The sequence below is a fragment of the Portunus trituberculatus genome, chromosome 14, assembly GCF_017591435.1.
Source record: "Portunus trituberculatus isolate SZX2019 chromosome 14, ASM1759143v1, whole genome shotgun sequence".
NCBI lineage: Eukaryota > Metazoa > Arthropoda > Malacostraca > Decapoda > Portunidae > Portunus > Portunus trituberculatus.
Window position 1 is genome coordinate 9,772,137 of NC_059268.1, and position 27,047 is coordinate 9,799,183.

General features: G+C 36.9%; 2 protein-coding genes and 1 long non-coding RNA gene across 4 annotated transcripts in view; 2 read left to right on the forward strand and 1 right to left on the reverse strand.

The window, feature by feature from the left end:
• The first annotated feature begins 214 nt into the window (after positions 1 to 214).
• Positions 215 to 6,398, forward strand: LOC123503433 (DNA excision repair protein ERCC-5 homolog). The gene is made up of 5 exons (XM_045253197.1): positions 215 to 365; positions 1,096 to 1,171; positions 1,734 to 3,947; positions 4,100 to 4,348; positions 4,549 to 6,398. The coding sequence occupies exons 3-5, from the start codon at positions 1,974 to 1,976 to the stop codon at positions 6,277 to 6,279; spliced, it is 3,954 nt and encodes a 1,317-aa protein (XP_045109132.1). The 5' UTR covers positions 215 to 365; positions 1,096 to 1,171; positions 1,734 to 1,973; the 3' UTR covers positions 6,280 to 6,398.
• Positions 6,399 to 7,985: 1,587 nt separating this feature from the next.
• On the reverse strand, positions 7,986 to 26,708 carry LOC123503666 (non-lysosomal glucosylceramidase-like). Of its 2 annotated transcripts, XM_045253624.1 has the most exons (17): positions 26,546 to 26,708; positions 26,138 to 26,344; positions 24,860 to 24,948; positions 24,282 to 24,462; positions 23,749 to 23,911; positions 23,247 to 23,367; positions 22,749 to 22,867; positions 22,354 to 22,474; positions 19,190 to 19,325; positions 18,499 to 18,624; positions 18,173 to 18,295; positions 17,632 to 17,876; positions 15,229 to 15,314; positions 14,477 to 14,792; positions 13,911 to 14,017; positions 13,621 to 13,812; positions 7,986 to 13,454 (listed from the first exon to the last, which is right to left on the reverse strand). In XM_045253624.1, exons 1-17 carry the CDS (start codon positions 26,569 to 26,571, stop codon positions 13,152 to 13,154), a joined length of 2,661 nt encoding a protein of 886 aa, XP_045109559.1. In that variant the 5' UTR covers positions 26,572 to 26,708; the 3' UTR covers positions 7,986 to 13,151. The 2 variants fall into 2 exon arrangements, with proteins under 2 accessions (XP_045109559.1, XP_045109560.1); XM_045253625.1 differs by lacking the exon at positions 26,546 to 26,708 and having other exon boundaries at positions 26,138 to 26,472.
• A 110-nt stretch (positions 26,709 to 26,818) lies between these two features.
• LOC123503672 overlaps positions 26,819 to 27,047 on the forward strand; it is a 4,547-nt gene continuing 4,318 nt past the window's right edge. Inside the window, exon 1 of the long non-coding RNA XR_006674576.1 lies at positions 26,819 to 27,047. This exon is cut by the window's right edge and continues 64 nt beyond it. This is a non-coding gene — a long non-coding RNA (uncharacterized LOC123503672).

The window sequence follows — 27,047 nt, forward strand, 5'->3', positions numbered from 1 at the left end:
CGCTTTGGCCATAATGCTATGAATTATAATGTATGGATGGATGTCCAACCAGTAAAGTCAACAAGTGAGATGATCAGCTGAGTCAACCAGGTAAATAAACTATGCCGAGTCAATCAAGTGAATATAAGATAAACAATCTAAGTGAGCAAGGCAAGTGAACAAGAGTCAACGAGATGAATTAACCAGAGACAACTGAGGCTGAGGTACATGAACCAAAGTCAAGCTGTAAGTGAGTGAAGCACAACAAACGGACCGGTAAGTGAGATTGTCCTGGAAGCAAAACACAGCCGAGCCGCTTCCGTCAGAAGTGTCAACGCTCCTCCTCGACCCCGACATTACATCAGACTGAACACACGCCACTCAAGGTACACGCCTGCACATTTACAATACTTACACACTAAGATTACTTAGAATAATCACTTTCAAATATCCATCAAACACTTACAGACTAAAAACAACATTTGGACAGCAAGACATTTCGTACTTAAGAGATTTATAGTACATACCTTGATTTGCAGTACTTAGACATAAATACAACGCTCCTAATTAAAAGATAAATGTAGATGTGACCACTGTAACTAAATGTATATTGTATGTTAGCTTTTTATGAATCAGTAAGAATTCAAAAAGTATTACGTAAAGTGGTGTAATTGTAGGATTTAACAGTCTTAATCTACTTATGTATAATTTGACTTCATGCTTTATGTATTATAGATTTGTTTATATGCGAATCGTTTTGAAACTTGAAAGGAATTGTTATGTGAAGATATGGAATTATGAGTTTAAAAAAAATATGTGGTTCCATGTATTCAGACAAAGTATAGCTACATAGTTTCTTACATACCAAATAATCATTTTTAGTATGCTCTCTCTCTCTCTCTCTCTCTCTCTCTCTCTCTCTCTCTCTCTCTCTCTCTCTCTCTCTCTCTCTCTCTCCTAAGGACCAAGGCTGGTGAGTTTAGGTAGGAGAAGTACAATGCCTTTTCATAAAATTTCAAAGTACTGTAACATAATTTCTGACTTCCCTATCATCAAGCTTAATTGTTCATACTTTTCACACAGGCACTCTCTCCTGCACAGCCCTCTCCTGCACAGCCCATCACACCTGCCACCTGCACAGTGTTGCATTATCGGATGGAAAGTTTCACATTATACAGCACCCTATACGCAGGTGAGAAAGGCATTATACATTGTTGTGTTGTTGGTGTTAAACAGTGTATGTATTATTATTGGTTAGTGTTCCATTTGTGGTTTCCTAGTATTGGAAGTTCTGTATTAGATTTGGCTGTTAAGCCATCGAGGCAGTTATTCCTATTGTCTTAGTGTGGTTTGTGGAGGAGAGATGATCAAGAGTGTTAGAGTGTATATGAGGGTATGGTTGATGAGATAGATGGAAGAGTGAATTGATGAGAAAGTGTGTAGTATTATGTAAGGGAAAGTGGAAGTTTAAAGGAGAATGAGATGTAGTAGCATACAAAGAAGGAATCCAAGAACAATAGTGAATGGATATTTTAGTTGTGGGCATCCTTGCAGATGTAGATTGTTTAATTATTGAAAAATCACATATTCCATTGTTAAATAGTGTATATGTAGCAGTGATAATAACATAATGGTAGTGATGATAATATTAATAATTATATTAATATTATTGATAATAATAATAGTAATGATGATAATAATAATCATAATAATGATAGTAAGTATTAATAATTTACTCCTGGCATTCTTTCCAGTATGAAATGCATGGACTTAGGATGCATCTCTGCATTACATGAAGCTAAGAAGATCTGCATACCAAAGATATCTTGCATGTATTATCATGAAATATACATGCTTCTAAATTTTGACTATGCAATTATACATGACATTTTATTAGTTATATAACTTTCATCACATAATTAATTTGGCTACTGTGATAGAGAGTACAAGTCAAGTGTCACATACCTTTGCTGCTGTAACAGAAGACACCAGCCATGGGAGTGAAGGGTCTTTGGAAGCTCATTGAAAGTGCAGGTGTGCCAGTGCCACTAGAGACATTAGAACATAAAGTGCTCGGAGTAGATGTTTCCATTTGGCTTCATCAAGCAGTGCGGGGCTTTAGAGGACCAGGAGGTGCTGCTGTGGCCAATGCTCATCTCCTCACACTCTTTCATCGCATCTGCAAGTTGCTCTTCTATCGGATCCGGCCAGTTTTTGTGTTTGATGGAGGAGTGCCTCACCTTAAGAAACAAACCCTGGCCTCTAGAAAGCTGAGGAGAGAAGTGGCAACCAACAAGGCCAAACAAGTGAGAGAGCGTCTTTTCAAAAATCTTCTCAAGAGCCAAGCTGTCCGTAATGCTCTTGGGAAATCAGGTCCTGGCCCAAGTTCTGTTCATGTGCCTCAGGTCACCAAGAGAGAGAAGGACTTATTTGAATTGCCACCTCTCCCTGAGCCACTAGGAGAAGGCACCACTGAGGGTCTAGAGGAGCAGAAGAGCAGCAACATTTTCCAAGATGTTAGTCTTCCAAACCTCCATCATTTTGACTTTGATAGTGAAGAGTTTAAGAACTTGCCTGTAGAAGCAAAACATGAGATTCTTACTGACCTCCAGGATACTCGCAAACAAAACTCCTGGGCCAATATCAATGACATGCCGCAGCAGTCTGAAAACTTTGCTGAGTTCCAGATGGCACGACTCATGAAGCGTGCAAAGTTCCAGGCCACTCTTGACTCCACCAGGGAGGAAATCCAGAAAGCTAAAGTTTCAGAGATGGAAACAGAATTGTTTGGTAATATTGAGAAATATATGAGCCTTTCTAAGCGCATTATCTCAGAAGATGCTTCCCACGCTGTATTCATGAAGAAGGTGAAGGAACCAAGCGTAAGCAACTCAGAAACTGTGAATGCAGAATCACAGGGCCCCATCAAGAAAGTGGATAGGAAAGGAAAAGCTCCTATGAAAAGGGAAAAGCCTATTGATAAAGATTTTCTAACTGAGCTGGCTAAGACTGGAATTATACTACCCAGCAAGCAAGACTCTGATTCAGACTCTGATCTTGAGAATGATAAATTTCATCTTTTACAGAGAGATGATGAGGAAGATGTGAATGAGAGGTGGCAGCAGTGCACTAATGAAGATGAGAATTTCCTGCAGGTGGTTGGTTCACTCATGGAAAACAGTGGCATGACTCAAGAGGAAATTCTTGCACTTATTAAGCAAGATCAGAATGAAAATCCCAATGTCAAATGCAAAATTGAAATATATGATGGGCCCAGTACTTCAGCCAATGCTCCAGGGAGTATCTTCAATCCAGATGACAGTTCCTCCGATGAAGATAACTTCATTGAGGTATCACCTGGTGTGCCTTCACCTAAAGTAGTGAAAGGACAGGAGGAGAAGGACCTTTCGGCAAATAACATTGACAAATTACTAGGGACCAAAACTAACAGTTTGTGGATGAAAATAGTGCAACAGAAAGTTGATGATATGGTTCATGTTAACACCCTCAAGACTTCACCCAACAAAGCAATCATGGATTCCAGAAAACATGAGACCAAAGTTGTGGAAGAGCATAAAACTCCTAAAAATAACTCGGAAATTCTGAAACCGGTCAAGATCTCCTTGGATTTTGAAGTCAAGCCACTGAAAATGGAGGACAACATATTTTCTGATATCTTTACTGATCTTGTATGTCAACCAAAGTCAGAAAAGACAGAAGCATTGGCCACAAAAGAGAGACAAGCATCCAGGTGGAACTTTGAAGGGCAAGTAAATAATAGCATGAGGACAAACTGTAACTATAATTCTCACACCAAAATGGATCATGTTGGTATTGAAATTAATGCAGAGAATAAGTTTGATGTTGAATCTTTTTCAGCTAAAACTCCAAATGGCAAAATAAGTGATAAAAATTGCACAAAATATCAAACATTATTGCAGAATGGAAGTATTGTAGAGGGAATAATTTAACTAGTACCTCAAATTATTGGAGAGGAAGTTCAGAGGAAGATAAAGTGGCTCATGATGAAGTGGAGATAATGAGTTCTAGTGATGAAACTGATGACGAGGATGACATTACAGTCAGTGCTCCTCAACCATCAGCACACATAAACTCAAAGATAGGCCAGTCCTCATCAGAAACTCATGAACATCAGAGGGCCAACACTAAGCAGAAGTCTCACAATGAAGACAACAACATTCATCCTTCCAAAAGCATAGAGGTAGAATGTGAAGATAAAAGCAGAACAGGAGCAAATCCTATGAAAAATGTACCTAATAAAAATGAAAGTGCTGACATCATTAATTCAGAAAACTCCAAGGTTGTGGCTTGTAAAAATCAAAAAGATGATTTACAGGAAACTGCATTAGTAAGTCAGAATTCTTTATACCAAGCTATTAAGATCACTCCAGATCCTGTACAGAGTTCTCATGTGGAATGTGACAAGAATTCAAAAGATGATGATTTTATGGAAGTAGAAAGGGATGATGGTAAGTCAGTAGATGTGCAAGAGGAGAGAGAACAGAATGAAAGAAAGGTTCCTCCTTGCTCTCATGACAGTGAAAGTAGTCCTCAAATTGCAAAAAGTTTGGGAATGTTAGTGGAGAAGATATCAATGCAAATTCAAAAAAGAGATTAAAAGTTACCATGTCAGGTGATGATGAAAAAGGAATCAGTAATGAGAATATGAAACAAAAAATTGCTATGAATACTAGTGAAGGTTCAACAAGTGCTGCAATCAAATTATATCAAGGTACAGATATCAAGAAAGAGAGGAAAGAAGATAGTATAGATATTAAGGAACACAGGAAAGAGAAGAATGGAAATGGTACAAGTATCAAGGAAGAGAGGGAAGCAAATAATAGAAGTAGTGAAGAAGACAGGAAAGCAAATGATACAGATGTCGAAGAAGAGAGGGAAGCAGATGATGTAGCTGAGATGATGGAAGTTGAAGAGGCAGAATTTGATAGGCCATTGGACTATACAGAGGATGAACTCAAACAACTAGAAGGAGAACTTGCCTCTGAGCAGCAGGCCCTTGTTGCCCAGGCACAGCGATGTGACCGCCTTGCTAACTCCCTCAATGATCAAATGTATGGTGAAGCACAGCACTTGTTGCAGCTGTTTGGAATCCCATACCTGGTGGCACCCATGGAAGCAGAGGCTCAGTGTGCCTTCTTGAACACTGTCAACCTCACAGAGGGAACTATCACTGATGACTCTGATATCTTTTTGTTTGGAGGAAACTCAGTGTATAGGAATTTCTTCAATCAGACCAGACATGTTGAGCATTTCAAAATAGAGAATATAAAATCCACTTTAGGCTTGGAGCGGTGCAAGATGATCACCTTGGCTCTTCTCTGTGGAAGTGATTATACAGAAGGAATTGAGGGTATTGGTTCAGTAGGTGCCATGGAAGTCTTAGCTGAATTTCCAGGGAAGGGCATAGAGTGTCTCCAGAATGTCAGGAAATGGTGGAGTGGAGCACACAAAGGGATCTCCTCAATACAATATTCCAAAATCAGACAGAAGCTTGCACAAGTTAACTTGCCTGAGTCATTCCCAAATGAAAGTGTGTTTGATGCATACCTGGTGCCTGAAGTTGATGAATCAAAAGAGAAGTTTTCATGGGCAGTGCCAAATGTAGAGGCTCTTCGTGTCTTTACTGGTGAAAAATTTGGATGGAATTTATCCAAGACTGATGAGATTTTGATTCCTGTCATGAAGAAGCTGAAGTTAAGAACAACTCAGAAAAGAATTGAATCATATTTCACAAAGATCAGATTGGTGAAGGAGCCAAAGGTTGCTAGTAAGAGAATGCAAGATGCAATTGCAAAGGCAAGAGGGATCAAACTATCTGACACTCATTCATCTGGACAGACAAAAGTAAAGCAAAGACAGAAAGAGAAAAGAGTGAGAAAAGGTCCTGAAAAGAAGCACACGAATGAGGAAAGTAGAACGGATTCTGAGGTTGTAGCAGATTCCAAACCCTCAGGACCTTCAAGGACACTCTTAGTAGATCCGTCAGAAATTAAAAGTAAGTCAGTAACTGAGGGCAGAAAAGGACAAAAGAGGAAGAAAGATTTGGGAGAGGACAGTAATGAGTCTTCTGTTCGAGGAAATGAGAAAGATGATATTCCACCAAGGAAAGTCACCAAAGAGGACATGTTTAAAAGTCTACTAGAAAAGGAAACAATCAGTCAAAGAGAGAAGGACAAACTTGAGATGCAGGAAAAGAAGATGAAGGCAGCTACCATATTACTCCAACAAAATAAAGAAAAGAAAAATAAGAAAAGATGATACTGAAAAATTAATGCACATGTTATAAGTTAATATAATAATTTATTTGTAATTCTAGAATCCATTGACATGTACAAACCACTATTTAATGACTTTTCAAAAATACATATTTAACATTCTTCAGTATCTTTTAGTTAATCCTCACTAGATTTACATGAAGTGAAAATGAAAGTCTCTGTCATGGTATTAACAGTTACCCATATGTTATGTTTACAGAGCAAAGATCTATGTTGCCTTTTTCTCTGGAAAAGTCAATTTTCTACAGGATGGAATCCCAACACTAGCCAATGATTCTTGCTATCTCTCTTCGTTCCTTTGATAAGACTTAAGGACAGAATATTGGGGAATACATTCCATAGTCATAGAGAATATTTGGCATGACAGTTATCAAACATATTTGATTTTGCTTCCACAGACAAATCTCTTTAGCCTTTTTGTGATGTTCCCGATACCTTTGTTCCTCAGGAAATTCCTCAATTTGTCACACTGTTCATAAGGAAGTATCAAACCCCTCACCATTCAGAAATAAGTGTATCCTCTCATACCACACTACAATTCCTTCTCTCCTGATGAGTTTGCCATGTAAGAATCCATTTTCTGTGGAGGTAGTGAGCCACAACACAATGAGTTACCTTGACATCACAAGTGTCTTTGGCTTTTATGTGTACACACCCTAAATGCAACCTCACCTTTCTTACTTTTTAGGCCATATATGTATATCTAGTTGTTAGGACAAAACCAAAGGGATAGGAGGTTGAGGTGCACAGAGAGTAGAAAAGGTATCTGAGGGAATCAGTGTTCATTAGATTCAGGAGATTAGATCAGATCATCTACCTATCTCCAATCCATTGTGTGTTGTGAGGAATGCCAACTGTGATGCAAAACTTTGGTGCATCTTACAAAACTGGTTTGATGGCAGGATAACTTCTTCATGAATGGCACCCTTGCTGGGATCAAACTTGTGTCAAGACAGTCATGGTAGGAAGCTTTTCCTGACATATTACCTGTCAGGCTATGAATGATTAATAGGCCTTACTATCCAAACAGTTCAACATTCCATATATACATGGGTAGAGGGATATCAGCTCACTTCTGGAAGAGACCAGCCACCACCATATTATTTATATCTATCATAATAGTATTACATTTCTGATCAATATTTTTTTAAACACATTTTGGTAGTACCTCATCTTAGCATTACCTCTAATGGATACTTCCTTAAATACCTGACATTATGCATTCCTTTCCTCCTATCTCTCATACACACACACATATACTAATGACAATATCCAGGGTTGTTGTTTGTATTCTACTGAACCAAATTAAATAAAAACAGTCAACAACTATAAGTGGAGTGGCATAGTGGATAAGGTGGTGGGTGTGGGATCGGGCAGATGTCCACGCATAGGTTCAAATCCCACCATGTATTCGGCTTGATACTTTGCCATTTGTCGAGTGGTTTAATGTTACCTACATATCACCATGATACCCAGGTTCTAGGTGGTTATACCAAAGATGCGCTTGGGTGGTGATATAGGCCTTAATATGGGTACCACTATAAATAAAATTGCTTGCACCACTAATGGGTGGAAGCTTAACAGCACTTCCAATAATACTCTTCAAGTTACCTATAGGTGCTATAGGCCAGGACATAAGAAAAAAATCATTCTAAAAGTATTTGCATGTCCAATCAATAAAATACATAATTTCTTTTTTTCCATTTAATTGCAAAATCCCATTTTGATTGACATACTGAGTCTGAATACAATACAACATTGAGAAAATAAAAACCCCATCTCTGAAAGGAAGACAAACCTGACAGGAAGACAATGCATTCTAGGATGTGTGTGACTTTGGAGATAAACTTTCCAAAAACCCATGAAACTAGGTAAGTACTGTGATTATTATTGAATGGAACTAAACTGAACAATTATGGAAACAAAATCTGTATAGTTTTTGGGGGGACAGTAAAAAGATTATTGACATGAGAATCAATACATCAATATAATAAATACATTGTTCAAATAAATAGTACAATGTGACAATCTAGAACATAATGAAAATATAAACAAATATGTATCAGATTATTCTGAGAGAAAATGATTGTAATGCATAATTGCACCATCATTCTGCAGTATGAAATGGACAAACAAATTACTGTTCCTTAACTAAGTACTAAAAATTACTACTTGCATGATTAACAATCCTCTTTCCTCAACTTAACTTTAAAGACAACTAAGCATTACTCATTGCAGAAGAAAACATTCCAGTACACACAAATACACACACAGACAGACACACACACACACACACACATAACAAAGGAAAGAGAGAACTAATTAATTATCATTTTACTAATAACAGATCTATAGAACCAGTGCCCTAAAGCCCCATCCACATGACTGAGCACAAACCAATGGGCAATGTTATGCAAGCTGGCACACTTCATTTGTTGCCTAAATGTAAGTTTATGGTTTAGGTCAGTTAAAACTGAGGAGCAGCCAGAGTAGGTGGTCTCTGCATGTGTCAATTTAAACATTCCACAAGCAACAAGCAAGGATGTTGTTAATAAAATCATATTAAATGATGCTTTACAAACAGAGGGACAGAGTTATTAACAGTATCAACAATGGAACTTTGTATGAAAATTTTGAATATCTGTCAGTGATGTAATAGTATGCAATAGTGCTTGGTCTGATGAAAGTGCACTACTACTAACACAAGCACTTTCCTGGTTTACCTGCATACATAAGTGATAAGCTCATGAACAGACAAACTACTCACTCGTGTCCATGGACACTGCCCAATTGTGTGGATGGGGCTTAGTAATCATATTTTACTTGTTGCAGCCATGGACTGGACTGAGATGCACCTGCAGCAATGATGAGGTACACCATGGTCACAGGTATTAGTCCTCTTTGCTGACAAACCAAATAACTGACACATTCTAAGGACATCAGTAATAATATCCAAGCATCAACTACTGCATTTGTAGAAAATAATAAACAGATATACAATTGGATGCTGAACTAGAGATGATTTTGAATGCCTGTCATTACAAAGCCATCATCAACTTCATACAATTCTATAGTGATAAATGAAAAATTAAAATTATACCATGTCTTGATACAGAATTAAAATGCAAAACACAGTGAAAGTAAGAAGTGCAGGTTGCTAGACTCCTAACTAAAACTGAACCTCATAAGTGCCTTAGCAACAATGTAATTCACTTTTTATTCCTTTAAAGCTTAGGAAACATTCACTGTCTGTGAGAAGTGTAAAGCTTTATTGATGAAACTTGCATTATTAAAGATAATTATGTAAAAAAATTGGCAACTGATCCTTTCTTTGATCACAAGCCACTCTCAGATTTTGTTTTCTCTTAATCCTACAGCCACCTCTCAACTTTATACTAGCTAAACATCTACTCCTTATTTCCTTACACTTGCTTGTGGGTGACTGTAAAGACTTTTGTACAGAGCTTTTAGTGCTAGCAATTAATCCATATCGCAAACATAATTAAGTATGAAGTAAAGAAATGCAACAATGGCCCAAGAACAGACACCGTGCATGAAGCATGTCAATACATACCTTAAAGAAGGTGAGGCACTACAAACAAGAAGGAATGTAGATAACTGGAAGAGTCATGTAATAGGTAGGATACAGATAAAAAAAAAAAAGGCATAAAAAAAAAAAAGGAACAGAGCATGAAGCAAGTGCAGATAAAAACTCTCATTGAAAATAAAAACCCTCAGACAGAAACCGAAAAGAAAAAAACCACCTTCAACAAAACCTTTTGGATCATAATTTAGTGGAAACTAAATTCCAAATATAGTCACAATTCTAATCCTCATTTCTAAAAGCTCAATTCTTATGGAAATGTTCTAAGCTGCAGACAAGATCCTAAGGATGGACCTAGAACCTACAGGACTGGACAAATATGTTGGACACATCCTGCCACTAGGTTCTACTTAGGCATGGTATCAGCCTCTTAGAATGATGATTATGATGATGACAATGATGATGGTGATGATGATGTAACATTTCACACTGCCAGCTTTAAGTTAACATTGAAACACAGTGTCAACTTCACTACACAGCTTCTCTCACATATTTCTACCCTGAATATTCACATTATTGTCATCAATCAACATTTGTAGACAAGAAAATAAGATCTACAGTTGTGCTATCAAAATTCATCTCTTCACCAACTGAATTGGTAAGTTAAGTGATTTAATTCTGCTAACTTGTAATATCTTGTTCAAAGGAGGCAAAAAAAATTCATGTCATAGTATAGGAAGAAAGTTTCATACACCTCAACTCACAGGGAATAAGTGATTGAATTATTTTATTTCCTTAAGTATCAATGAATTTGATTTGCCACATATTCTGTGTATAAAAAAAACTGTTTACTCATTGTACACTGTACAAAACATCAATACTTACTAAAACACAATGCCTTTTCAGTGAACACAGTTGGGTTAGCCTCTCACTGCTGGTAAATCATGACTTCCAAACTTATAAATGCCTTTCACTGCTAGAAAACTTTCCCCAACTACAACTCTTAACACTCATCTTTGTTCTGGTCTCTGAAATAGTTATGTAGCCTAGAAAGGCCACATTTCACTACCATATCACATGTTGTGCGTGTCTTCAATGTTCACTAACAATAGGGCAAATAAGACCTGAGTGGCTCTGGAAAACCACACTTTCACACAAGCAGATTTCGCCAATGTGCCTCATCGTAGATGGTTTAGCATTACACTGACTGCATGGATGTGTTCACATGAGGCCGGAATGGCAGTCTTGCCGTTGCAGCAGCTGTACCCTGCCAGCAACACCACAACGGCAGGAATGCTGCACAACGATTTTGGTGGTCATGTTCTGCTATGGGTACTTTCACATATCCAGTGTTTCCTGCATGCAATGAGAATATTTTTCACTAAAATTTTTTGTTTTCTTATTAAAATATTGAGGAAAACATATCTTCAGTTTTCTCACAAAATTTATTAATTGTTTTTAGCAATATAGGCAAGAAAACAGAGACATCTGAAGTTTTCTGACTAAATTCAAGAGTTTTGTTAGTAATATAATCAGGAAAACAATTCTTTTTCAGTTTTCTCATTAAATTTAAGAATTTTATGATGGCCTCCATCATTGAGAAACAATGGTGTGCAAACAAATATAACGAGGAGATACCAAAGTGGATGTCGAGAGGAACAGCCTGTGGCAGACACAACACTACTTAACCAGCAAAAATTGTTTGTATAAACGCAGCCTCCAGGTGCCACATGGCTGCCATTCAGCATGAGCCATGCCGGTGAAAACTGCTCATGTGAAAGTAGTCTTAGTTAATAAATTTTCAAGAAAAATTATTTGTCTTGTGCACAAACAGTGGCCTTCATGTAAACAACCAGAAATAGAAACTAATATACGGGAAAGTGTAAAAAAATTTCTACTTCTTTCTTTTTGGGGGGGAGAGTTGAGTAATCGCAGAAAAAGGCTTCTACTCCTCATGCTTATTCCCTTCAGTTGCTTGAAATTAATTATATTCAAGAAATTTAAAAAATCCAAATTCCTGCATCTCTAAACAAACATTCTATACCTTGACCATTAAAGCAACAGCAATGTGGCAGTGATACAGGCCATGCCAACCAAATCTCTTCTGGCTGCAAGAACATCAGGTGCATAGCCAGACATCATATATGAGAGAGAGAGAGAGAGAGAGAGAGAGAGAGAGAGAGAGAGAGAGAGAGAGAGAGAGAGAGAGAGAGAGAGAGAGAGAGAGAGAGAGAGAGAGAGAGAGAGAGAGAGAGAGAGAGAGAGAGAGAGAGAGAGAGAGAGAGAGAGAGAGAGAGAGAGAGAGAGAGAGAGAGAGAGAGAGAGAGAATCAACCCTGGGAAACATTATAACATACCACTCAACCTCACACACACACACACACACACACACACACACACACACACACACACACACACACACACACACACACACACACACACACACACACACACACACACACACACACACACACACACACACCCACACCATGATTTGTGTAGGACATTTGTTTCAGTGGCAGCTGTAAAATTCACAGCCAGAGTTAAAGCAGCACAGTGATTATTTCAGCAATCATCACTGCATTGTTTGGCCCAAAATAGGACAATGGTATTCTCTACAGAAAATGGAAGCATTCAAGAAAACTAGATGAGACAATAAGATGATGCAAAATGACTCTCAGTTCTGATGAGAGAGAGAGAGAGAGAGAGAGAGAGAGAGAGAGAGAGAGAGAGAGAGAGAGAGAGAGAGAGAGAGAGAGAGAGAGAGAGAGAGAGAGAGAGAGAGAGAGAGAGAGAGAGAGAGAGAGAGAGAGAGAGAGAGAGAGAGAGAGAGAGAGAGAGAGAGAGAGAGAACTTATATGTATTTTAGGATAACATTGCAGTGATCATTGCTAACATACTCAGATGTATCAGCTTTACTGGAAAACATTATTAAACTAAACTACAATGTCTTATGAACCTCAAATCTACTTTTGTAAGCATTCTATCTTATTATCTTGATACTGTGGAAAGAAGTAACCCAATGACACTATAACACAGAAGTTCAAAAGACACACATCGACTTAAACTAAGGAATCAAATAGATAGGAAAAGAGACAAAAAAAATTAAATACTGTATAGGTAAAAATATAACATCAAAAGCATTAAAACAATCAATATAAATTAAAATGCATTGAATAAAAGACAGGAAAAATACATCAAGGTAGAGAAAAACACTCGAGACTACCTTGATCACCTCTTTCACACATCCCCTCCACTGGAAGCCAAGCAAATCCAACAAACAACAAAGATAAATGCCTATTCAGTGATATGTCATTGGGATACATCACTAGAATCAGAATCATCAGCAACTGGCCTTGTTCTTTTGACAGGTTCCTCTGGGAAAGGATTGTCCCTCTGCACTGCATCATCACTGACTGAGGCATTGTTCTTTTTCCTCTGGTGCAATGTATAGGCCCAGTACATTGACCAGATGGACAGTGGCCTCATGTACCCAATGGCCCGGTATTTGTGCTGCCCGTACAGAGCCTCAGGAGTCTCAAACCCTAGCCCAATTTTCTCATAGACTGTTCGGTAGACTCCTTCTGCTGTCTTGAAGCCCTCCTCCACCATCCCCTACAAAACAAAGCCTTGGTATTTAACTAGAATAGAATAAGAAATCACATTATTGGTGCCAAGTCAATAGGGAGCTTTGGAAGAATAGAGAGGTCCAGACTTGATCTTCAGAATTCTTAGCAAAGATTTGCTAGTCTAAAAGACATATCTGGTCCTTAGTTCATACCTCAATAATCATTGTAGCAGCTAAACCATATGTGACTCCCACCCACATCTCTTCACTCTGCATGGTGTAGCGATCAATGGTGCCATTTGGGTTCATGCCATTCACTGCGCCCATTTCTCCATTGTTGAAGCGCTGCACATTGTACTCATATAACATCTTCAACACGGAGTGAACACAGTTGTGCTGGAAAACCTATAGAAAGAGAGACAAGATTTATGCAGACAAGATGGATAGTCATGTTTCCTTTGTTCATTAAACTTGGCAGGTTTAACATTAGTAGGTTCACATACCTCACTATTGCTGCCTGATAGAGTGAGATACCAGTGGCCCACTAACTGGTCTGACATGATACTGTCACTGTGTGGTGCACCACAAGTATCAAACTTGTAATATTTACCTGGAAGGAAAAAAAATTGCTAAATGTAAGAAAGAAAAAGATTATCAACAATATCTGAAAAATGCATGATTTAGTATGACACTGACAGGCGGTAATAGATCAACAACATAAACTAGCAGCATCGAGGCAGTCCAGGAAACCTGCTGCAATAACATTACCATACACACTTGATAATCTACCTGTACCTATAAGCCAGGATGAGATCTCAATTCAAGGAAGGTAGCCTAGACATGTCTCACTTGAATATGGGAATAAAAATACAGGAGGGAAGGTTGTTTCCAATCCCATTCATCAGTACTTTTTTGTCACCTTTATTGGATGCACAGGGAATATGGTGGCATTATTCTTCCAGTCAATTTGCAAGGACTGTAACTAGGCTCTCCTAAACACTTAATGGCATGTGAAGGAACAAAAATACATCCAGACATTACTAAAACAAAATAGGGTGAAAAATTCTACCATTCCAAAGTTTTTCCTGTAGTGATGTTTTAGCTTTGGTAAGAGCTTCTGAAAATTTTTTCTCCTCAGCAGTGTCTTTCAGTTCCACAGCCATCTCCACCATGGAGGCAAGTGCTGCCACCCACAGGGATGAACAATAAGCCGATGGACCATGCATGATCCAGGAGTCATAGGTCTGGTCTGCCTGCCCTTCATTCTCAATCAGCCCATCGCCATCCCGGTCGTAGGTGAAACTGCGGTCCATCACGGCACGGCAGACGGGCCACATGTGGGCAAGATAATTGCGGTCCTTGAAGAAGGTGTTGTCTCTGTACACCTGAAATTATCATAACAAGATAGATCAGCCACCATCACTAATAATTTCATAAGAACATAGGGTACACTGTATAAAGCCAGAATGCCTATACATGACAATTTCTGTATAATACATACATAACTATACCCACCTCTCTTTTCTATCCATACATTTATTTGATCTTATTTCATAGGTGCCTACTTAGCATCTGAGACTGAGTCTGTCCGACTCATTCCCTTAACTTTTTTCCAGCCATCCAGTCTCTTTCCTGAAGTTCATCCTTCTCATGTCTTCCACTTGACACATCATCTCAAAGTTTTCTTTGGTCTTCACACTGATCTCCTATAGCTCAAGTGATCTCCTCCTCCTCATAATATATCCATAACACCTCAATCTATTTTCAGTAGAAAGAAAAATATGTATGACATTTATGACAAATTTCACCATTATTCATTACCTGCAAAACAAACTTGAGGTTGAGGTCCTTCCAGAAGCTGATGTCGTGTATTTGATATGCATTCACTCGTACAAATGGTTCATCCTCTGAAAGATAAAAGCATACTTATAACTAAGTAGGAAAATAAATGACCACACTATGAGGATTATTTCTAATGACTAGAGATATGTAACTGGATTCTCATTCACACATACATGAATATATATAATCTTTGACACTAGATTAAAATCCCTTTTTTCTTCAGAATTTTTACTGGGAAGAGAACACACAACCCAATGGTCTCATAAGTGTTAGATGATCATTTTATAAAGGAACGTTAACACATTAATCGCAATTGGATTTCCCGCCACTTCCTCCCTGTCATGTTTGGTTCAACTTAGCACAGTGCCAGTACCAAACTACCCACGAACTTGAGAGGAGATGAGTAGCTTCTCCCTGCTTATGAGTTGCCAATGATACAATAAAATTTGTGCTCCCCCTGTGGTACACTACACCATACACTTCTTCTGAATTTATGAGATTGCATTGTGTGCCACCAGTGGAGTACACTCCTTTTGTATTATATGTGGTTTCACCCACTATTACAAACATTGTTCTCTCAGCACATTGTGTCAGTACATTCCAAATTTCAGTCACTTCCATTTACAGGGAAAGAACAACTCACTCTTGATCCATCTACTCTCACATCTCTTATAGATTGGTTTGACTTGTTTTTCACAAAAGAAATTATTGCCCTAATTGTAACAGAAACTAATAGGTATGCTCAGCAAAAAAATTGGCATTTCACATGTCACTTGATGATCTAGGATAAAATCTTGGGAAATCACAACACATGATGAAATACGAAAATTCATAGGTCTGATGATTTACATGGGAAGTGTTGCACTGCCTGAGATTTCTCTCTACTGGTCAAAGAAAAACATATATGTAGGCAACTTTGCATCCAGAGTAATGTCTCGAGAAAAACCAGGTTTGAGTTGCTCCTTAGATTATTCCATATGTTCATCACCTTCAGATGATACAATATGTATTTCAATCAAGAAGCACTTACTTCTTTCATGAAAATTATCAGTGAAATGAAAATGATGCAACAGAGGGTGAACCAATTATAAAGTGGCTTTCAATGGCTGTGATGGATATCATGATTTATGAGTAGTAAATGAACATTTATTTCTTATGAATAGGTTTAAAAACACAATTATAAGGCAAAAATTTTGCTCAATAATGGATATTTATCATATAAGATGAATATTTTTTTTCCTTTTTGCACTTATATAAAATATAACTATATAAATGTTTTGATTATCATACTTTAATTACATCCTTGGTTAGCATGAATAAAATAATATTACATGGTAAAAACAAAAGAAAAGGAGGTTTGAAAAATATCTAGATTAATTTTTGTGTATGCAAGCAAATGTACCATGGATGGCACAATATGTAACAGTTGGGAATGCATGATGTATCACCAGTGGTAAACATCGCAGGGAATGGGTTAAGACATTTTTTCCTTTTTCGATGTAAGAGGAAAAAATTGGCCAAGGGCAACAAAAATTATTGAACAAAAAGGCCCACTGAGATGACAATCCCTAAACAGGGTTGAGAGCTAGCCAAAAGAATGGGATAAATGTCTGTCTTAAATGACTTCATGTCATAGATAAATGGAAACACAGATGCAGGCAGAGAATTTCAGAGTTTACCTGAGAAAGGGATGAATAATTGAGAGTATTGGTTAACTCTTACATTAGAGAGGTAAACAGAATAGAAATGAAAGAAAGAAGAAACTCTTGCTTAAGAAGACCACAGGAGGAGGGGAGGCATGTAGTTAGCAAGATCAGAGGAGCAGTTGGCAAGAAAATAGTGGTAGAAAATAACAAGAGATGCAACATTAAGATGGTGAGAAAGACACTGAAGACTAGTCAATCAGAGAAGAGGAGGTGACAAAACAAAAAGCTTTAGATTCCACCCTATTTAAGAGAGCAGTGTGAGTCGAACCCCCTATACATGTGAAGGATACTCCATACATTAGTGGATAAGGCCCTTGTATAGAGTTAACAGTTGGGACATGAAAAGAATGGCAGAGATTACTCAGAAAGTCTAACTTCATAGAAGCTGTTTTAGCAAGAGAAAAGATGTCCAGTTTAGATTATAAGTAAAGGGCAGACCGAGAATATTCAGTGTAGAGGAGGACAGCAGTGTCATAGAAGATGAGGGGATAGTTGTCTGGAAGGCTGTGTTGAGTTGATGGATGGAGGAATTTGGTTCTTGAGGCATTGAACACTACAAAGTTTTCTTTGTCCCAGTCAGAAAATTTAGAGAGATCAGTAAGTCAGGCATTCTATGTCATCCCTGCATGATCTGTTTACTTTCTAAGGGCTGCATCAAAAAGTGATTCTAACTCACCAGGATCTCCAGCATCATGAGGCACAGCATTGGCTAGCTTACGAACACCTTTATTCCCTCTGAAAAGGTGTGTGCGGGGTGTGAGGTCTGCCGATGTGGTCCATTGCGCCATATCATACTGCAGGGACTTCTGGAGTTCAGGCCACAGCATCACCAGGGCCCAGGAAGCATAGAAGTGGACATCATATGTGTTGTACATTCGATACTCATGGCTCTCCAGGTATGCAAACCGCCCATACTCACACCTGGGAAGATATTAAGCATTCACCAGAGTTGTGGCATTATTTAGTTATGTGTATCACAGTAAAACCTCAATGTTTCATGTATTTCATCACTATCTCTTGTTTTTTAACAGTAATGCAATTTTGAAGATAATCTATTCTCTGATGTTTAATCTTCTCATATCTTCCTCCATAAACAATCTCCAAGTAATCTTCAGTCTTCCCAATCATCTTCCAAACAATTCTAACTGACACTCTTCTGGGTTTATGAACTCTTCCTCCTTGCTACTACATCTTCACGAGTATGGAAAACAAATCACCTTGAGTCATGCAAAGGCAGTGTAGAAGTGACTTCCTCTGGCAAATCTAGCCACACTGATCCTCCATCTGCTATGAAGTACAGTTCATTGAAGATTGCACTCTTGAACCAGTCTGGCAGTGATCTGTGAGAAAGAATGGGTGAAGACATCAGTATCATAAATCTAAATTTTTTTTTCTCTCTCTTTTTAATGGCTGGTGAAGATGACATATAAGAGAGATGAATGACACTCCATGACCAGTACTTAGATAATGTATGTATGTGTTAAGCAACAGCAGAAATATACCAGTTAATGTGCATATAGAAATGTGCATAAAAATAGCTTACCCATCCTGGAGTACTGGATTCTGCCATGCCTCTATGTCATCTTCCCAGCGAGAGTAATGGTGGAGAGCATAGGCAGCCATCTCTTGTGCTGCTGTCAGCTCCTCACCAAACCAGCGAGTGTAGCGTCTGGGAGGAGAGAGACACTTTGTTAATCTGAACACTCATTCTCCTCTTTCTCCTCATTATTATTTTGTTTAACATCCTTATTATTCCTTGAGTAGTTGGATGGTCATGTGTTTGGAGTAAAAGGTTGTCCTGACTGGATACTATTTTCTGATGGAAGATAGGTTTGATTCTTGTTTGACATTTGCTTGACGTCGTGATACAAAGAAAGAGATTATATCCATTCTATATTCTGTAGTGAAATTAATTTAGAATTCTTTGGAATGAGATGAAATGGTTTGTTGAATAAAGCTCACATTTTGACAAAAAAAAATTTCAGATATGCTGTTTTTTTGTCAATGTTTTTTTAATGAAGATAAACAATTTAAGTTTTTGTCACACAGCAAATGTATATTAAAGGAGAGGGCAAAGTTAAGTTTATTCAGTGTTTTCTTCAAAGTATCCATGAATCAAATAATATGAATTTCAATGTTAACTTCAATGTATAAATGGACTGAATTAAATTATATGTAGTTTCAATTCTGCCATTACTGCATGCATGAGCTAGATCAGTCTCAATGTTCCTTACCTGGTGTGTGTCACTCCTTTGCTCTTGAACACAATCTGAGGCATGTCCCACACCAAGGCCATTTCTATAATTCCTGAGCTACTGGCACTAATACTACACTTTCCACATACAGCAACAGCTCTCTCTTCACCCTTCCCTACAAAGCACAGCAAAATTAAAACACAAATTCAGAAATGCACAACACAAGTCAATAAAAACTCTTCTTACATGCTACAAACAAATGGAAGGAGAAACACACAATATGGGAAAAGACAGGATAATACACAGCACATGTGAATGAATGGAGACACATCTGAGGCTGTTAAAAATAAAAAAAGAAAAAAGAAAAACTGGTGAAACACAAAACATAGTAACATGTCATCATGATTAATTTCATCTCATCAGATCCACTTGCTTCCTATATCAGTTTTAAATCATCCATTACTAATTACCTTAACTTACATCACTTAATTTCATCTTTTAGATTTAATTCCTCTGTGGCTTCACAAGACCTGGCAGGAACAATGGCAAAGCAACAAACAGATCATGTCTTCAAGAGTTGGAGATTCATGCTAGTTAAGTGCAGGGGCCACAAGACTCATAAGGTTTAGAAAAAGATGCTCTTCACAGGTTTAACTTCAATGTCATAATGTTGATAGTGCAAATTTACAAAATGTCACTGCAAAAGAGACACGAAACCTCCCTATGAAATTTACATTAACATGGTGTCTTGGAGTTCTGTGCTGCAATATGTCATAGCACAGTAGCAGAGATTGTGTTGCTTTCATGAAGGTTTCAGCAAATGCGGAGTTTTAGCAAACAAAGCACAACCTGGAAGCAAATTTGCAAGCAAAACTTACTTTGTACCTTGAGATATAGAAGTTTGCTGGTAACTTTTGATACAATTGAAACAAAAAAACATATTTTCATCTTTGCTATATAAATTCTATCCCTGAATTCAGCCTCATTACTGCAAAAAAATAGACAGGCAAACAGACAGACATATCAAGCACTCTTAGTAATACAGATGTAACACATTCCACTGTCTCACATACAACAACATTCATTTGTCGCTTCTATTCTGTAACTTTTCATGACCATGCCATACATAACACTGGAAAAAAGGGCTCATTAGCAATACATAACATAAAGGCAGTCTTATGATAATGAAGATATTTATCATCATGGATCTCAAAGCTAAATAACATTTTTAACAAACAAGTTTTCATGTGGTTAATATGCTGAGAGGGATGTGGCACTTTTAGGAGGGGGAAAGCATGTGGGGGAGAAAGAAAGCAAATCAAGATTTCTACTCAAAGAACATGCCATGGTGAGTAAAGGGATAATGGTAGCACCATAAAGATTTTTAACAGAAACAAGTCTTGAAAAAAAAATATGTAAACATGCAATGATGAGATAATGACAGTTCACAGTGTTACTTTAGAATTCAGTGTGGGAGACAAATGACAGAGCTGACCATGGCAGAAGTATCTCACCATCTCCCTATGCAAATATCCCTCCATATTTCTTCAAAGGACTTAGCTTCTATTAACACCATATTAACACGCATACTCCTTTATCCAATCTTTTTGTCCTAAGTGGTATCTTTCAAAATGACACAGCAAACTTGCCCATCACCATTCTGTTTTCCTTGAGTAAAATGCCACAGTAGCCAAAGGGTTGAAATAATAAAACAAAGCACCATTAGATCTAAAGGGCTACCAATATAATTCAGAAATAATGAAACTGAGGCTCAATTCTAGCACCAAGAATATGATGGACATGTTCACACATGTTATGCAAAAGAACAAGAATATGATGGACATGTTCACTCAAAATTATCAATTTTGAGTGAACAAATGTCTCAGAGCATGATGCATCATAAATTTTGTCATTCAGAACTATCTAAAGTATATTAATGCCAAACAAGAGTCTCCCACATAGGGTAGTTTGATGGTCCTTCATGTAGCTGTATTTGGTTCATTATAAGAATTCTAAATCTATTAATTATACCTCAGTATTTTACATTATACAAGACTATCTAAAAACTATAAGTTATGTATACTATGTGAAATAATTTATATACTGTGGTATCTAGCCCATCTCCCTCTCCCTTAAAGATTATCCACAAATGCACTGGCTTGCAGAAACCGCTTATCAACATATGTATAACTAAATATAACATCTGTAACCTTACCAGTGGTAGAAATAAACTGTGTTTGTGACTTAATGGTAACACATAGTCAGTATAAAGAAAGTAAAGAAAGAAAAGCCATGATTAGCCACCAGATGCTCGCAGGTATGGCTTGATTCTTACATATATTGTTTTTTCATAAGGACAGTTTCTCAGGACACTAGAATGATCAGTCAGGTTTAAATTAATATTTTTCCTATTGATGAGGCAGAATCTTTTTCAAATTACACCCAGAATTATGAACACATCATTGTAAATTATAATTACTTATGCTGCAGAAAACTAAAAGTTGTTGAAGTAATGCAAAAATATATATTCCATCTTTATCAGCAAAACTAACTTCATTCTTAGCTTCGAGAGCACTTTCAAAAGCAAATTCACAACTTCGGGAGCAATTCTATGATTTAGGAGCAACTTTGACAATAACATGAGTTAGTAGCAACTTTGAAGGTAACATTTAGCTTTGAGTGTTTACTAATGCAGACTGTTACCTCTCAATGCATGTCAGGTCAACACTTTCCACTTATTTATGTTTCACATACATTCATCAGTTTTGTACAGATTTGCATCATATACAGGATGTTCTGTGAAATTTGATAGTTCAAGCAATTTTAAGACAAAAATACTCTATACACATTTATTGTGTTTTGCTTTATTTTATGAGAAATTCATGTTGAAGTTGTGTGTAGTGGGAATCCCTCCCCTGGGATGAGCCTCCACCACCTGCTCTGTCTCCTACTCAGCTCATTATGTACCCTAGTGGTGCCAGGCAACATTAAATGATAATTTTGGTGCACAATGTACACAGTCAAAGCCTTATAAGAAACAGATGGCAAATGACAAATCAAATTTTTGTTTGTGTTAGTAAAGGAAATGTACATACAAGTAACACAGTGGTTATTAAGTGGTACTTTTATGAGTTTGTATGCTTCAGTCAACCTGTAAACAAATCATGAAAAATAGACTAAAAATATCCAGTAGTAGTACTCACTAGTTTTAGTAACTGGAATGTCACTAGTGTCCAGCTCTCCATCTATCTTCAAGTCATTCCATAGTGACTCCCCTGAACCCAACGGATCAAACCCAGGACTTCTCGTCACCGATACCTCAGGCTGTGAGAAAGATGCATGGCAGGTATTGATGTCATGTGGTAGTCAATGGACTTCTAACAACTCATAATAATACTGGTGATGAATATGAGCACAAGTACAGTTACAACAAATAGTTAAAGTGCAAACATGAATAAGTACAGGAGAGGAGAGACGTCAAGAACTTAGCAGTGATTCTTAGTACGTTCTATAAGCTCTTAAATTTCACTGACTTACACCACATTAAACGAAAGTAAAGAAATACCAATAGTTTTCTAGATAAGAAATAAGAACTAACCCTTTCTTTAACAGCCAAGCAATAGCGAAGGTTCAGAGTTCTTAAAGTCTGATGCAAGACCACACCCTTCACTTGAGTCTCTTCCACCTCCTGCTCGAATACCTCACTCCAGCATTCCCCTGAAAAAAATGGTCATTGATTACACAACACATTTAAGTTAAACTTTACTGGTTTTACTGGTTTTGTTGAAGTTCTCTGATACATCAGTCAGGCAAATCCAACTCCCATCATGGTGCCCAATCAAACCATCAACCTCTCAATAAATAGTTTAAACTAAGAGAGCCAGTGAGATTTGATCTACTGACCTCATAGTGCATGACCAGTGTGTTGCTAGTGTACTAGCCAGAGGTATCATTAATGGCCATATTTCTCTGTTCCAGTACTCATGAAAATATGGAACAGTATTAATAGTAGTAGTGTAATTATGGCAGTAATAGTGGTAATTATAAAAGTAATAGTAGTAGTAGTAATAGTAGTGACAGTATACTCAGCACCAACCTTCTTTGTCTTCGCTCCCACCAGTTCCATTTTTGAAAGAAAATGTAATCGACACATCTCTCGGCTCAGGATTGTAGTTCTCAATGTTCCAAATAAATGCACCTACAGGCAAACATGAATCCTGAAATGCAAGCAAAAACTGTAAATTATACTCTAAACAAACATTTTTTATTTTAACCACAAACTCTTATTATTTATTTACACTTTCTCTCTTGAAAAAATTCAAGCCATATGAAGGAAGAAATATAGAAAGGGGAGTGAATGATTGAGAAAACTAATAAACTCTTGCATTACAGAGGTTGACAGAATAAAGTGAAAGAATGTAAAAAGTCTTGGAACTAATGTTATCTTTGACTTATCAACTTCTTGCACCCCCACATATTCATCATGCCCAGTCAATCAGAGAGATCATCATAAAGAAGTAATAGATTCAGGTAAATATTAAAATCTAACATAAGAAATGGAATTATATTTGTAAGTACTTACACTAGAATACACTAACCTTATAATTGTGTGGTATAACGGGTGATATTTGGCGGCATATGAGCCTAATGCCCTGTTCTTTAATGTTGTAGACTGTCCAGGAGCGAGGGTACAAGCCACAGTAGAGGCCATCAGCTGCATTGAAGCCCCACTCCCATGACTCCAAACCTTTCTTGGGTTGGCTAAATTAAAGAAACTAATGAGACACAACAAACAAGAGATGTAACAGACACAGAAACAAATTCAATATGAAATAAAAAAAAATCTAAATGTATATAAAAATGAAGGATAATAATTTAGAAACCCAAAGATACATGAAAGATATTTATGTTATAGTAATGATGATGATGATAATAATAATAATAATAATAATATTATTATTATTATTATTATTATTAATAACAATAATTATAATAATAATAATAATAATAATAATAATAATAATAATAATAATAAACAATGCAATCCAATAACAGTTAAAACTTATGTATTGTACATTCTCACATACATATATTCTCATGATTCAAACACAGGAAGTGTTTATATCTTTACCTTTGTACTGATAAGACCTTCTGATATAGAGTTTTTCCCTTTGGGTCTCTGATTGTGACAATGAACTGATTAGCTGTCACTGTCTGATACTCATATATTCCAGGAACCATTTGATAGCGACAAAATTCCCCTCGAAACCCGCGCCCTATTGTCCCAGAACCAATTCCACCCAGTGGCACACCTAAAATAAAAAAAGATGGTGATACAAACATTAATAAACATTAAGATATACTACACCAATATACATTATAGTAAAATCTCATTGAATCAGACTAATTTGGTCCTAAGCCAGTCTTTTAAAAATTAATCTGGTGAAAGTGACTTCTGAACTTTCTTCTGTTTTAAGCACTTCAAATTTATCAGACATCAGTTGTAACAAAAAGTTAATCTTAATGTGGTTCATACAAAATTTTCTTTTCCTATACAACCCATGACTGTTCACGGATAAATTCCTTCTTGTGCTACAATAAGATTGGTAAAAAAAGATATATAAACATCAATAAACACCAAATGAAAAAAAATGGACAATCTTCAGTAATTTTAGTGCCATACCTAATCAACAGTGTTACTTGTCTTACCATACATCTGTTTGCCGTGCATCATGGTTATACAATCAATCCACGGCTTCCGTCCTCTTGCTCTGGTGTACATGTACCATACCAGATACCTGGGACAGAATTATTGATGACAACACACACTGGCAAATGCAGCTTCATATAAGCAAATTGTAAATCTTGCCAAAGTGGACTGAGTGAACCTAAAAGAAAGCCAGGTGCAGCATGTAAACAACATAAAACAAGACTGTGGTAAGATCAAAGAAAGAAAGATTTATAAGCAATAGGTTGCTCTAATCTTTGTCAGAGAATAGACACCAAAAATAATAAAGATCAGATACTAAGACTAATTAATTTCTATGGATACTAAAATTAGAATTCCCAAAGTAAAATTAAAGTTGTATTTCACCCTGGTCAGATAAGGCTGTGCAATTCTGATCACCATATTACGGGAAGGATATAAATCCAAAAGAATTATATAACACAAAGGAGAATGACTGTGGAAATATAGGGAATGCAGCGTGCTCCTTATCAAGCAAGAATGAAGCCTTTAAATGTATGTTCCTTGGAGAAATGTAAATTATAAAGGAACGTGACAGAGATTATCAAGTGTTATAAGATATAACAAGGGTGATACAAGCCAGATTCTCAGGATCAGTAAGTAGGATAGAGCAAGAAATAATAGCTTCAAGTTTGAAGGTTTGCGAGTTTAGAAAAAAAAAAAACCTTAAGTCTAAGCCTAAGCACATCAGAAACATCAAAGAAAATTAGTCTGATTTTAGGAGTGGAGAGCTTTACTCAGTGGTCACACATATATCAGAATACATAGGAAAATGTAAACCAGGACAGTCAATGATAAAGCCCCGGAGGACTTTGTCAAAGTGCACCAGATTAAGGAACCACATTCCATTCATATTATATATATATATATATATATATATATATATATATATATATATATATATATATATATATATATATATATATATATATATATATATATATATATATATATATATATATATATATATATATATATATATATATATATATATATATTATATCAAAAGAGGTGCTGCAAAATGATACTGAACATAAGAAAAAAATAATGATCAAAAACTTTTAAGTTAAATAATGAGTTATATGTAATCGAAGTACTGTCACTTGTTGAGATAAGTGGGAATGGTAACATGTTAATAAATATAAAAAACAAATAACACACGCAGAAGCAATAGTTAAATAATATAAATAAATATGATAAATAAAGAAATTAAACCAAATAAATGTGACAGAAGAGCTCACCTCATGAAGAGCGGGATGAGCTGCGGCAGCTGACCTATCCTGGGGCGTATTTTCTGGTCCCTTTTCTCTGGAAAAGTGTGATCCAGAGACACCATCCAGCCATGGCGTGGAAAGCGAGACACATTTTCCAGCTTTCCGGCCACAGTGTCCCCATCCTGCTCCTGGGCAGCCTCTTCACGGCTCCCCGTCCCCGCCATCACACCGCAACTGTCAACAAATAACAGCTGGGTCTGCCGCTGGCCGCCGCTTGCTTGAGCTTGAGCGCCTTAGTTGAGTATCTCCAACTACACTACTCCACCGCTACCACAAATGTTATATTCATTATTTATACACATATCAATATTCATTTTTTCCCCTATATTGATATATCTTCTGGTGTAAGAGAGAAAAACTGTCCAACTTATGCACTTTTCACAGGTTAATGTCTCCAGCATTGCTTAATTTCTTTGGAGCAGGGAGTCACAATCAGTTAGGAGAGGGCAAATATTTTGGATTGTTCTCAACATTCGCTGCGGAGTCGTTTCATGTTCACAGCGGTCTAGCACCCGTGTCCCAGCATTGTCGCAACGCTGTCACAACAGTAGCCTAGTTGCAGCAAGTTTGGTATATTATCAACGCTATTGCAGTGGATTCACTACTTGATACTACTTTACTAATAAAAGATTCATATATATATATATATATATATATATATATATATATATATATATATATATATATATATATATATGAATGAAATTTCGCCGTACAGAAAATTTATAGAAAGTTAGGGTTTCGCTAGATGTTAAATAAGCCAATCGTTTGCAACGCTACAACAACATAACATAACATAACATAAATAATAGGATAACAAAGGGCCACCAGGGCCCATCTAGGTTATCCTGTATCAGTCGCACAATATTCAACAACA

Coding starts and splice junctions, on each gene's coding strand:
- LOC123503433 (XM_045253197.1), top strand. CDS start 1,974: ATGGGAGTGAAGGGTCTTTGGAAGCTCATTGAAAGTGCAGGTGTGCCA. Junction 3,948..4,099: donor GTATTGTAGAGGGAATAATT/TAACTAGTACCT, acceptor ATAAACTCAAAG/ATAGGCCAGTCCTCATCAGA. Junction 4,349..4,548: donor ATTTACAGGAAACTGCATTA/GTAAGTCAGAAT, acceptor CAGTGAAAGTAG/TCCTCAAATTGCAAAAAGTT.
- LOC123503666 (XM_045253624.1), bottom strand. CDS start 26,571: ATGCTGGAGACATTAACCTGTGAAAA. Junction 24,949..26,137: donor CTCATCCCGCTCTTCATGAG/GTGAGCTCTTCT, acceptor ATTCTGTCCCAG/GTATCTGGTATGGTACATGT. Junction 17,877..18,172: donor CTGCCTTTGCATGACTCAAG/GTGATTTGTTTT, acceptor ATATCTTCCCAG/GTGTGAGTATGGGCGGTTTG.